General features: G+C 29.9%; 1 protein-coding gene and 1 non-coding gene across 2 annotated transcripts; both read left to right on the top strand.

Annotated features, from left to right (window-relative positions):
* Positions 1–9,533: 9,533 nt before the first annotated feature.
* LOC116023477 lies at positions 9,534–10,511 on the top strand. The gene has a single exon (XM_031264479.1). The coding sequence runs from the start codon at positions 9,534–9,536 to the stop codon at positions 10,509–10,511; it is 978 nt and encodes a 325-aa protein (XP_031120339.1).
* A 2,358-nt stretch (positions 10,512–12,869) lies between these two features.
* Positions 12,870–12,963, top strand: LOC116023850. The gene has a single exon (XR_004099441.1). It is a non-coding gene; the product is annotated as a small nucleolar RNA R24 (small nucleolar RNA).
* Positions 12,964–14,970: the final 2,007 nt, after the last annotated feature.

Raw genomic sequence — 14,970 nt, 5'->3', positions numbered from 1 at the left:
TGATATTTTTGAAGAATGGATTTTCTAGACAGTTAGGGATTAAATCAGATAAATCTTTGGTGGAAAATAGCTTAATTCGGGAAATTCTTAATACCAAAATTATTCTAAAAATAATCCCGTCCTTAACCACAAAAACCGAGAATTTTTCGGTATCTCGCGAAATGTAGGTACGAGGTCCGTAACAAATTTCACTCTTACAGTTCGTCTAATCTTCACTGAACTGAGTAGGAAGTTCATTACAGTTCGTCTAATCTTCACTGAACTGAGTAGGAAGTTCACGCTTAATCGTCTAATCTTCACTGAACTGAGTAGGAAGTTCACGCTTAATCATATCATGCTTAATAATCCATTCTCTAGGAAAATTCGAATTGTATATACATCCTTACAAATTTTACGGTTCGTGACCGGTACGTAGATCGCAGCTTACTAATAACTAGTCTCACTTATAAAAATCCTTCTGAAGTACCGAGAGCTCATCTTATAAATATCATAGCTTAAAAAAAAATATTTTCGAACTTTAACTTTGTCTGAAAAACCGAGGGGTTACACAAAATGCTCTAGCTTTTCACAGATTCTTAACTATATCTGCAAAACGGAAAGAGAAATGTTAATTAAGTTGGTAAATCATAAAGAGACAATGAAAGCTGGAAATGTTCAATTTTCAAGATTTACAGGATCTCGATATCTTTTACCTTCAACCCTTTATGGGGTTTCTTCACAGTACTCTCAGATAAGCACCAAAGAGGAGAAAACAGTGGTTATGAAGTGTACGATTGTGAGGCAAGAAAGAAGAGCAGGGTGATATATATATATATATATATATATATATATATATATATATATATATATATATATATATATATATATATAGTACAAATTGTGAAGCAAAGGATTTGATTGATGGAAAATAGGTCCCTAAGGAAAGTGTAATTTATTTTAATTCTTAACATTTTTTAAAATCAAAGATTTTTACTAAAATAATTAATGATTTTTACTAAAATAATTATGAGATTGGTTTTACAAAAATGTCCTTAAGTTTTGGGGGGAAAACTTAACTTGGCACTTCTATTATTACTAGTATTTGTACGCGCGATGCGCGAAAGTTCATGCCCAATATTAAAACATTAATAAATATAAATAATTAAAATTTTTAATTCTAATTATATATGCAAATATAATATAGGTATTTTATACACACACATATATGATTTACCATGCATAGAAATTTAATTAAAATATAATCAACCATTAAATTAATTATATAATGATTTTACTAAAATGATAATTAAGGAATAGGAAAATGATATGATAGATAGAGGTGTATGATAGTAATGATGGAGTTACAAACTAACGGTGTTATAACGTTGTAAGGGTAGTTTTGTATAACAACAATGTAGNCTAAAATGATAATTAAGGAATAGGAAAATGATATGATAGATAGAGGTGTATGATAGTAATGATGGAGTTACAAACTAACGGTGTTATAACGTTGTAAGGGTAGTTTTGTATAACAACAATGTAGTAGGGACAATTTTGTCTAATAACATTGAAGTGTACAACATTTAAAGTAAAATGTACAAATTTATTAGCATATAGAAAGAGGGACATAAATGAAGGACATAACCTTGATTGAGACTTATTAAGTTTTTAGATTATTACTAGTACTAGTATTTTCGCACGTGCGTTGCACGGAATGAATTTGCTATAATATTTTAAGAATATTTGGATCGATATACAAATATATAAATTATAACATCGAATATTATATAGCGCAATTGATGAAATTGGTTGGATTGATTATGTTTTTTAATATTTTCTTTGCTTGAATTAGAGCAAATAATTGTCCAATTACCCGTGCGATTCACGGATACATTTTTTTTTATTTAGATAATAAAACTAAAGATACAATTATTTAACAAAAAATCTAATATTGAACATGCACATTTATTTGATTATAAGATTAGTGCAAAAGTATCACTCAATTAATTGAATAATATATGACTTGTTTGTTTACAATTACCTATAAAAGATCGATATTTAATATAACTTAAGTAATAATATTATTACAAAAATAAATATGGAAAAATGAGAAATAATGTAACTTTAATTATTACGGAGTATAAAAATAAATTCAACGACTAATATTTAGCTCAATTACCATAATAATTATTAGGCAATTATTATTAGTCAATTACACTAAATTAAGTATTTTTCGTTAATAGGAATATCAATTCGTATATACAAAAAATATTATTATTATATATTAAATATGTTTGACCTTCTGCAGTGTTCATGTCACACGTGTACTAATTAATTTGATCAACGACATCTAAAGTTGGTGAGAGGATTGATCAACCTTCTAGTTAATAAATATTAATTATTATGATGTAGTATTTATTAATATAATTAATAATTAATATAATTAATTAATTAATTAATATTTAATTCATATAATTGTAATAATATAATTGTTGATTATATTTCCAATGAAATATTAATATATTTATTTCATTTTATTAATATTTTAATTTCCTTTTGAATATATTAATTTCCTTTTTCCTTTATAAATTAAAAAAACTAGTTTTATACGCGCATTGTGCGAATGAGTTAATGCCCAATGTTTATATTTAAATAACTATTTGAAAGTATATCAATGCAAGATTATATAGGAGAAGTTTATACATGGGTAATTGAATGTCGAATTTTTTTATTTAAATATCTAACTCAAAGTATATGAATCCAAGATAATATAGAAAATCCAATATAATTATTACTAAAATAAATGTTTGCATAAAATCGATAGTCTAAATATTTGGTCTAAAAATGATAGTCTAAATAAATACTACTTTTAATTTGAATTTTTCTAAGTGTTCTTAATTCTCTTTTGAGTAACATTGTAATTGTCTTCATATTTACTATTTGTTCTCTTCCTTTTTGTTGGTAGTGCGTTATTTGCAATTCGGTTATTGTTGGTAGCATAGATGACAACGTCATGCAATGAGATTATGATATAGGAGCTATGGACTTTCATTTAGGTGTTCTGCTTGGGGTTCATTTGGTTCAACCATTATTGTTGAATGAGTTATTGTGGATAAAGAAATCTCTAATTTAAGAAAAAAAGATTAAATAAATTAATAAAATTTTGAAAATTTGAAATATTATGTATTCCAAAGATATTAAAAGGTAGTTTCTCGCTTCAATTTGCTGGGTTATGGGTTATTTGAGTACTTTCATTGTCAACAAATCCCGCAAGTAGTTAATATGATTGGTTTCAAACTATTCTTTTTTATTTTTTTCATGGTATTAAAGAAATACATATGTATCATTTTTTAGTGTAACTACTAATTTATTTAATTCAATAAGAGTAAAATAGAGTGATTCCGCTTCAATTTGTTGGGTTATTATTTGAGTACTCTCCTTGTCAACCAATCCCCAAGTAGTTAATATAATTAGCTTCAAATTATTTTAAGAGTTTTTTTCATAGTATTAATAAAATACTTGGTAAATAAATATATAACATTATTTTGTACTATAACTTTGATATTTAATTACAAGATATTGTAAAAATAAGATAATGGACAATGTAATGAATATCAATTGATAAATTTGAATGTAAAGAATCTTTGCATGGGAGAAAAATAAAGACAATATAACTAATGAAATTATTTATCTTATTTAATTTAATTTTCTGATAATGAATAATTTTTTCAAATAAATGTATTGTAGACACATAATTCTAAATTAAAGAAATACATATGTATCATTTTTTTATTGTAGCTACTAATTTATTTAATTTAATAAGTGTAAAATAGAGTGAGAAACTTAATTATGTCAAATTTGATTGAGATGAGGTTCGAACCTAAGACCTTTCTTATAGAAATTAATGGGTAAGTTAAAAGTTAACGGAATATTAATGGAGAAGGGAATATTTAACGGAAAACTTAACGATAATCATAAAAGTAAGGTTAAATTAGGTAATCTCTATTAATAATATTAATCTGAATTATCTTAACCATCTATTTGATTAAATAATTCATCTGAACCATCCATTTGATTAAATAATTTGACCGACATTTTTTCTACCCGTTTTAGGCCTAACTCTCTTTGGCTCTTATTAGTATAGTAGATTATTGATTGTCATTCCTTTTTACTTCATAATTGTTTCCTAATATTTCATTTGTTGGTTACTAATTCTTTTGTAGGGAAAGCTATGCTATATTTATAGTGAAATATTAATATATTCATTTCGTTTTTCCTAATATTTCATTTCACTTTTCCCTCATAAAAAAGAATTAATATTGATTTCCATTCCTTTTTCCTTCATAATTTTTTCATAATATTTCATTTGTTGGTTACTAATTTTTTCATATGGAATGTTATGTTATATTTCTAGTCAAATATTAATATACTTATTTCGCTTTTCCTAATATTTTATTTCCTTATAAATATATTCATTTCCATTTTCCTTCATAAAAAAGTTAATATTCATTTCCATTCTTTTTTCCTTCATAATTTTTTCCTAATATTTCATTTGGTGGTTACTAATTTGTCCGTAGAAAAAACTGTGTTATATTTTCAGTAAAATATTAATATGTTCATTTCATTTTTTTCCTAATATTTCATTTCCTTTTTCCTTCATAAAAAGAATTAATATTATTTTACATTCCTTTTTTTGTTTATAATTTTTTCCAAATCATTCATTTGGTGGTTACTAATTTTTTCGTAGGGAAAAGTTGTGTTATATTTCAGCGAAATATTAATATATTCATTTCATTTTTTCATAATATTCCATTTTCTTTTGAGTATATTCATTCCTTTGTCCTTCATCAAAAGAATTTATATTGCTTTTCATTCTTTTTTTTTCCCTCATAATTGCCAATTAATTGGCCTGATTTCTTGCCAATTAGTAAGAAAATATTAATAACAGATTCTCATGTAATATTTATTTCCTTTTCGTTCATAAAATTTAATATTAATTTTCATATGATTTAAAAGTAATATAATTATAAAAATATAATTGTTGAATATATTTTCAGTGAAATATTAATAAATTCATTTTGTTTTTCCTTCTAAATAATTAATATAATTATAATTATAATATAATTGTTGATTATATTTTCCGTGAAATATGAATATATTCATTTCCTTTTTTCCTTCATAAAAGGAATAAATATTTATTTTCATTTCTTTTTCCTTAATAATTTTTTCCTAATATTTCATTTGGTGGTTATTAATTTTTGCATAGGAAAAGCTATGTTATATTTATAGCGAATTTTTATTGTTAATCTCCTTTTTCGTTTGGCCTGATTCCTGTGCCAATTAGTAACATTAGTAACATGATATTAATAACAGATTCTCGTGTGTAATATTTATTTCCTTTTTCATTCGTAAAAAGATTTTGACATTCATTTCCATATAATTAATAAGTAATATAATTATAAAAATATAATTTCCAATTATATTTCCAATTAAATATTAATATATTCATTTTCTTTTTCCTTCATAAATATTAATATGATTAATATAACTATATTAATTTAATTGTCGAAATAAATTCATTTCTTTTTTCGTTCAATTTCCAATAAAATATTAATATTAATTTACTTATTCAAATGGCCTAAATTACGTGCCGTTTAATTTTCAGTTACTTATTTTTTAATATCTTTTTTTTTAACTATAATTTCACCTCTGAACATGGTATGAGTAAACAAATAAAACAACTGCATATTCAAATTAATTTAAAACCATGAAATGCTAAGATTTAAATAAATCACACAAATTTAAAATTTGAAATCTTTAATGCCCCAAAACATAAATGTCTAGGATTTCAACAGGAAAATATTTTATTAATTGCTTCTCAACTTTCACATCTCTAAACAAATCCACTATCCTTTGCATTACATTGCTTATTATGCTACAAATATCTGCATTTGTAATTAAAGGATCAAAAGAGCTGGAAATATAAGCTTCCAAATATAAAAAAAATTAGTTAAAAAATCAATTAAAAAAAGAATAGTTAATACTAAGAATAAAAGTTGTAGTTATTTGACAAATTAGCTTATCTTTCAGCAATTGAAGCTACCAACAATTAACCCCAGCGCTTGTGATTGCAAAATATAAGAACCTACAATGAATGTAAGAAAAAAAAAAAAGATAAGATAAGAACAGTAAAAAAAAAAAAAAAACAAGCAGTAAATATGTCACACTTCTATGGAGAAGGGTGGTTCTTCCTATGTACATTGATGCTTTCACAAACGAAAAACAACAGAACTAAGAGAGATAAAAATTGGTGGTGGTGATTGACTGAGTTTTTTCTTGTATTTATAGCCATAAAGAGAGAGAGATGCAGAACTATTATATTTGAATGGAAAACCACCATTATATTATATTCCATATATATTATATTCCAATACCTATTTGTTTACAATTACATTTGTTTATTACCATTTACCAATCATAATTCTATCATAATTTCTATTTCTAGCATAATAATAATAATTACCAATTGCTAATAACAATAACAATTACCATTAATATTATTATTCTATATTAATAATTAAGAATTACCATTACGATTATGATCAATAACAATTTATTATAATTACGATTTATTACCATTACAATTATGATTGCCATTAATATTATTATTCTATATTAATAAATATTAATAATTAATAATTACCATATTACTAAAATACTCCAACATTTGGGCGGGAAAACTTTGTTGGAGGATATTGCTTTTATATATAGTATAGATATAGATTATATTATATTATATTTTATATGTATATATGTATATATATATATATATATATATATATATTAGTATTTATGAATATAATTAATCAATTATATGATTATTAAATATTACATCAATTTCAATTTTGGGTAACAACCGTGATCCCCTAGCATATATATCAATTGTTTATATTAGTTCGTGATCCCTTAGTGTATAGAATTGAATAATGACTGTGATGGATAAATCATACCCGGACCCGGTACGGAGTTAGCACGGAGCACGGATCAGGAGTTGGACGACCCGGGAGCACAACCCGGGCCTCTTTCCCACAGGGCCGACCTCTACGGAGGTCGGCTGGGCCGAGCTCTGGGCTCGGCCCAGGTGCGCCAGGTCGCGGTTTGACGCGGTCTCATCGGCGTAGGATGCGGTCCAGGCCCGCTCGAGGGGTTTTCTCCAGGTTGTTGGGCCTACAGTTAGTATATAAACATGTAACATTGTCTAAACAAGACATCTTCCACTTCTTTGTCTTAAACAACATCTTTGTCATGTTATTACCAATCCTATAATAGCTTTGTTATTTGTTCAATATATACAAGTACCTCTGAGGTGCACCTTGATCCATACTTGTCATACCCCCTATATTCTTATCGGGTTTATTGATTCGGGCTACCCGGGTTAATTAAATCCATCATTGGTGCTTTCATTGAGAGCTCGACGTACAGGCTCGAGCGTGCTATTCACTAGCTATGCAAGATCAGGATCCAACTCCGGTAACTCCCACGGCTCGCGGGGCAACCGCGCTCCCTCCCGTGCCGGTGAACCTAACGGGACGGCAAGTCACCAAACCCTGCCCGTGAGGTCGGCCGGCGACCTCCGGGACGTCCTCAACAACAACCGACACGCCGGGCCGACCCCGCCCCCTCCACCTCCAGCCCCGGGCTTTCGGGAGGGGATAGCCGCGCTCCGGCAAGCCACCACCGTGTTGACGCAGATCTTGGATGGGCTTCAAGGCAACCTCGTGGCTCTTCCCCCAGGCTTGTCACGGCGAGAGGAGGGTCCGAGCACCCGCCGACCTCGCACACCCGAGGAGGTCAATTCACCTCGGCCCTCAGCAAGGAGGGGAGGAGACGAGGCCCCTCGAGGTCGGCCTGCACAACGCGAGACAAGAGGAGACCGCCCGGTTCGGGCTACCAAGTCCGCTCTCGGACGATTGGGCACACGAGTCCCAATCCACGAACGCCTCGACTTCGGATCTCCCAACGAGGCGCCCGCCGAGGTGTCGGCTTCACGAAGGGCCCCGAGCCTTGAACCCCGCGCTCAACCTCGGCGGGAGCAAGCCTCGCGTATAGAGCAATCCGGGGAGACTCGTGGACGGCCCTCGAGCTCCCACAGCAGTGAGATGGAGCAGTTACGTAGGCGGATGGACGAGCTCCAGCGTAAGTTGGAAGCACGAGAAGGGTCCCCGGAGCCTCAGGAGGTGTTGACCTCCCCCTTCATCGACGATGTCATGGCGGAGCCGCTACCGAGGGATTTCCGATTCCCAACCATCAAGGCTTATAAGGGGTCGGCCGACCCCCGGTCCCACCACCACAGGTATCGGGCCGCCATCATGATGACGGGTGCGAGTGACGCCGTCATGTGCCGAGGTTTTTTCGCAACCCTCGACGGCCAAGCGCAAGATTGGTTCACGTCGTTGCCCGAGAAATCCATCTCGACCTTTGCGGATCTCTCGGTGAAATTCTTGTCGTACTACGCCTGCAGCATACCGAAGAAGAAGCTGTTTGCCAGTATGTGCAAGTTAGAACAGGGGAGTACGGAGACATTGACCGACTACCTCACCAGATGGAAGAAGGAGGCGAGGTCGGTCGAAAACTTCGACGAGAAAGCAGCCATACCGAAATAAAAAAATTTAACATTGTACCCTCTATATGGAAGTTGGTCAAAATAGATGATAATTATAACGTAATTGAAATATTGTAATATATTAGTAAATATATTTTTCCTGTATACAGTAAATAGAAAAAAAATGATCAACTTACCATGAATATCAATTACTAATATCAATTACCTTATACGCTAATATTATATTTTTTTTAAAAAAAATCTTACCATGAATATCAATTAGTGTATATATAAATTATTATAAATTAAATAGGTATATTTTAAAATAGGTAAAATATTATTGATTAATGCACCTGGATGTGCGTGTGTAATATTTATTTTTATATTTACATATAATGCGGTTACCATGAATTTGAAAAGTATATTACCTTGAATTACGTTATTACGGTGAGAATTACGGTACAATTTATATCCACCATGAGAATTAGGTATAATTTGCGAAATTGGAAATAATATGACCAATTAATAGATATTAGTTAATTTCTATATAACATTTTCTTACCAATTATCTATAGTATTAAAGTTGAAGAGAAGATTTTACTTTTATTAATAAAAAAAATAGATAGATTATTGATTTTCATTTCTTATCCTATTTTATTTATTGGTATTTTTAATAGACATCATTTAAGAATGAATATATTCTAGATTTATTGTTCCGTTTCATTACGAAAAAATAAAGTTGTCATTTAATGTGCTTATTATTACACTCTCTATCACATTTTATTTACACTTTTTTTTTGAAAAGTGCAATTTACTTGTATTATTTATTCTTCATTGAGCAAATTAATTATTTTTCTTTAACAGGAATATCAATTCGTATATACTAAAATTATTATTATTATATATTAAATATTACATTAAAGGTCAGTATTTTGTGAAACATGACTATCACATGCAGACCCAAGAGCAGTTGTCTCAAGAAGCTGGCCTAGAATTCACGAAATGGGATCATATTTGGAAGATGAAGGTACCACCAAAATTTAAAAATTTCATTTGGCGCTGTGTTAGAAATATTCTGCCTGTCTGTGAAGTTCTTCAGACTAAAGGCATATGGATTGGTGGTGGTTGCTCTTTGTGTGTAGGAGAGACTGAAACTATTGCACATCTGTTATGTGAATGCCCGGTGGCTAGACAACTATGGGAGGGTAGGGACTTGCTTCGGAATTCCTCGTTCTCTCAATTTGTGGAATCTGTTTTGCTTTTATCAGATGGTAAAGAGGCTCTGCTCATGGCTGCGAGATTCTGGACAGTGTGGCTTGCAAGGAATGACAAAGTTTTTAATAATAAAATATGGTCCATGACTATGCTGAAGGAAAAGATGAATTATTTTGTGCATGAGTGGCAGAATATGGATACTGCAATTCCAACTGTTCCGAATGTGTCTTCAGTTCTTGTATGTGCATGGTCTCCTCTTCCTCTAGGAATGTTAAAATGCAATGTGGATGCTTCAATTCTACATGGGCACGTAGGGGCTGGTGCAGTGCTCCGTGACCATGCTGGGAGATTTGTGGCAGCTTTTGCAACCCGTCTTCAATGCGCTCCGGACCCTTATCTCGCAGAAACCATGGCGATTAAGGAAGCACTTTCTTGGTTCAAGACTCGTGGCGTGAATCATGTTATTTTGGAGACAGATTGTTTGAATTTTTGTTCTTCTTTTAATTCCTCGTGTCGTGATCTTTCTTATGTTGGTATTCTAATTAAGCAATGTCATACTATTGCTAGAGACATTGGAGATGTTGTTGTCTGCCATGTCAAAAGGTCAGTTAATCAAGTGGCTCATGTGCTTGCACGGGCGACTAGATCTGCGTCTGTCCTTGGTGTTTGGGACTATGTTCCCCCTGACTGTATTTCGAACTTGATTCTTCTTTGATCTTAATGAAGGCTTTGATTTTCAAAAAAAATATATTAAATATTAGTATTTATGAATATAATTAATCAATTATAAGATTATTAAATATTACATCAATTTCTATTTTGGGTAATGGTCGTGAGCCCCTAGCATATATATCAATTGCTTATATTAGTTCGTGATCCCCTGGCATATACAATAAATAGTAAAAAAAAAAAAAAAACTCTTTTGAAAAATTGATAAGTATTTAACATATTCTTAATAATATTTAGTAAATATATTCTTACCGTATTTAACATAACTTTAATTTTTTTTATTTTCTTTAATATTTTTTTATAACTTTTAAATTTAAATTTTTATATCTAATACTATTTTTGATGTAATTTACAAATATTTAAATTTTATATAGTAAAACTTGACTAAACTAAATATTACAAAATACTAAATTGTAAATCCCTTGAGAGGATATATTACTTACGAATTATTTAATCGATATTATCTTGAATTTTCACGTAAAGTCTACTTATTTGTAGAAGATAGTATATGTTTATTTATATTCATTCATGTTTTCAAAAAAATATAAATAAATTTAAAATTGAATCTTGTTAAGATTGAAACAAAGCAGACAAATTTCAAAGTTGAAATATGAAAAAAAAAATCTAAATAGTGTTATTGGACATGGATAAATTCCTGTTACATATCAACCATGAATAATATAAAAAATGTCAGATGCTAATAGAAATAAACGTATAGAATTCGAACTGGATAATATTTTAATAACTATTTCAACCATGATCCTCAACCTTCACATCTCTTAACAGACCCCTCATTCTTTGCATCACATTGCTTGTTAGGCTCCAAATTTCCAATAGGACTTGCAGGCACTTGAATACCTCCAAAAAAGCGTGAAAGACAAAAAAAAAAGAGTAAAATAACTGAATAAAGTTGTACAAAAATGAAAAGAATGTAAGTGACAAACAAATAACCTCTTCAAAGAAATCATAATTTAGGAGAAGGAGTAAAAGTGTCAATTAAATAATAGTCTGGGATGTTAAATGTCAAAAATGATAGTGTGAGACTAAATTTGGAATTACCACCAAAGACAAGGGACCTCTAATGGAATTAACTCCTTATTTTATCCAGGAAAACATCTTAGGAGGTTTTTTTTCTAGAATATTCACCTCATTATGAGTACTCCTAAAATATTTTATATAATCAAATCTCATATACTGTATCAAGCAAATCTATAGGTTCACTAATAAGGCAAATCATAATTTTTTAAACCACAATTGAAATTTTTGAGAATAGAGATCAATGTTAGGTAAAATGTAAGTCTTTTTTTAAAAAAATTGCTCAATATAATACTAATTTATATATTTTGATGAGGTTAATTTTAGGGCGTGTTTAGTTTAAACATTGTAATCAGAATTGTGATGAAAATTAAATATTTGGTAATGGTAATACGTTTAAGTAGAAAGAGTCACTTTGTAATTTGAGTAAATGAGTAATAAGTAAATGAGTAATTACTTTTGTAATTATTAAAAGATTTTATTTTAATAATAAGATCTAAAAATAGAGAAACAAACATAATAATAAATATAGAATCCATAATAATAAATATAGAATCCATAATAGCGTGAAAAAATCACCAACAAACAACACCTTAATTTTTTTAAAAATATATACAAATAAATAATAAAAAGTAAAATATTACTACTATTAATTGACCCAACTAAAAATAATTTGATTCGGTTTTGTGATAATTAGAGTTTGAGACAAATATGGAAAAGTGAGTTAACGGACTATATAGCCCATAGGCCCAACCCAATTTCATTTTAGGGTTTCTAACTCCCTTATAAGTACAGATCTTCTTCCTCTTTCAAGTACAACATAGTATGCTGAATCAAAAGTAGTGGTGTTCTTCTCTCTATATCTGCTTTTTTTTTTTTTTTTTTTTTTTTTTTTTTTTTTTTTTTTTTTTTATTTCTAAATTTTATTTTTTATTTTTGATTTAATCATCATGAAGATGGCTCCATACAGAGTCAGCAGCAGGTGCCAGTTAATGGCGGACCCGTCTGCCGCATGGAGCCTAAACGCATTATCCGGCTGAAGACCCATGATTCAAATACAATTGTTTCGTGACACAATAATCCGGATATATTGTTTTTTTTTTTTGAAATTTATTTTTCATAATTAATTGTTATTGAATGAGGCATTTGAATCAGACAACGGGGGTTTGTTGAAACGTCTCTGGCAATCCACCTTTTGCACGGTGCCGATAAAGAGCTACTAATCACGATTGGAGGAAACTCAAGTTTCCTTCAAATTTGCGGTAGCTAAATTTCTTTTATTATTTTTTTCTTTTTTGGATGAGATGATGCTGCAGTGATGAGGTTCTAACATGTAAGAAGATCTTAACTTTGTGTTGGGATCTTCAATGAAATTTTCTTGTTACGCTTGGCTTCTGAGCACAAATCTGTTTCTTTCTGAATTTATTAGAGTTTGTTGTCTTTGAATTGCCCAGTGATTAATTAATAGAAACGCCCAAATCTTCCTATTGTAGGATCTGTTTTGAAGAAAAAGGGACAAAAATGGACAGATTTTTTTTTTGTGATATGTTAATTGAGTTATTGAATTATTGAGATTTACATATTTTAAAATGTTTTGTTGGGTTAAGATTGAAAAATCATCTTTATGGGAGATGAAATAAAGGAAGGATCGACTCGGACGGACTTAAATTTAACAAATCTTTCAAATATCCTATAAGAAACTGCCATTTTCAAACTAACCACAGAAAACATCTTTGATTCATATATTCTATAACAAACTGCCATTTCCAAGCTTCTGACATTAGTTCTATTCGAATTACTCTCTAATTTCTTAAACTCCAATAACTTCTTTTTTTCAATAAAAATGACAAAAAACCCGGCACTATAATAGTTCTTGTGATTTCCATCAGTACAGTTGAATCGTTTCCCATTACCCCTTTCAAGTTCACCCTTTCCACGGTGAATGCATTGACCATATATATGGTAATATGGTGTTTGGTTGGGAGGAAGGAATTATTGGGAAAAAGAATTGTAATTGGGTGTAATTGTAATTCAATGAATAAAGTATATAAGTATAGGAAATTGAAATGTAAGAATAATTAAAGGGTTAAAATGCCTTTATGTTATAGTATAGTAGTAGTAATAATAATAATAATTTTTAAAAATAAAATAATAATAATAATTCTTTAAAAAGAATAATAATAATAATAATAATAATAATTTCAATTTTTTTTTTTAAAAACAAAAGGTATGGGAGGAGTTAATCATAGGTTTCAAGTCATTGAGTTTTCTAGGTGATTGACATATAGATTGACATACAGATCAGAGAGTGAAACATTCTTGATTATTTTAGAGAATACATGGAATCAAGTAAAGTCTTTATCTTTATTCATGTTTTAATTAAAGATCCATGATTATGAACATTGTTTAGTTGATTAATTTGATTTGCGATTCATTGTTAATTGTGATTCCGCATTCAAGTTACAAGTGCATAAAGATTTTAATTAACATTTGATGGCAAAATTGTCCCTCATCTCCATTGAATTACAATTCACGGGGTTATCTCATGAATTGTAATTCATCATTTGGAGGGAATTGCAATTTTGCAATTCTTCTTTCCAACCAAACAATGTAGTTTGGAAATTCATTGACTTGAAATTCAATGAATTCCAATTCCTCCAAACTACACTCAACCAAACAATTCACGTTGACCTAAGCATAAATATTCCCAAAAGCCTTTTTTTTTTTGTTCTCCAATTCTATCTCAACAATTTCTTTCTTGTTTTACCTTTAAAAGTACTTTTTTTTTCTTTTTGTTATAAAAAAAATCTTGACTTCCTCTTATTACCTTGTGGTCTAAACTCTAAAGCTTTGAATATCTATATTTTTGGCCATTAAAATTTTTCTATATACATTTGAAAGGTTATGGCCCCTTAAAAGAAACTATCAAAGTTGTAATTTTTGTGGTCACAATTGTTTTTTGACAGTTGACTGCTTCGGCAGGTGAAGGTGGCGTCAGGCGATTGCCAATGGGTGTCTACATTTTGGGAGATAGTTTTTTCTCGGATTTTGACATCTCCAATTTTTATCAAAAAGCTAGTCGAGTGCTTAGATTTTTTAACATTTAAAACCGAACTTTACTTTCATATAGCGAATTAGAAAGAAAAAGGCTCACCCTAATATACCCTGTCCCTAAAAACAAAATCCTAACAAAGCTTCTTTTGCATGATGAAGGCAGTTTTTCTCGGCTAATGATGCGGTGGCAATGTGGACGGCAGAGGATAATGGCGGCAATTTAGCAACAAAAATACGTGTGGTTGTTTGTAGCATTCAACAGTTTTTTAAAAATAGTCGTACTATTGTTTTTTTTTTTTTTTTTTTTTTTTTTTTTTTTTTTTTTATTATATTTTTATTTTTTAAAAATTATTATT

This window comes from Ipomoea triloba, chromosome 6, assembly GCF_003576645.1.
Source record: "Ipomoea triloba cultivar NCNSP0323 chromosome 6, ASM357664v1".
Classification (NCBI taxonomy): Eukaryota; Viridiplantae; Streptophyta; class Magnoliopsida; order Solanales; family Convolvulaceae; genus Ipomoea; species Ipomoea triloba.
Note: the sequence above shows the minus strand (reverse complement) of the source record. Positions and strands in the feature narration are given on the sequence as shown.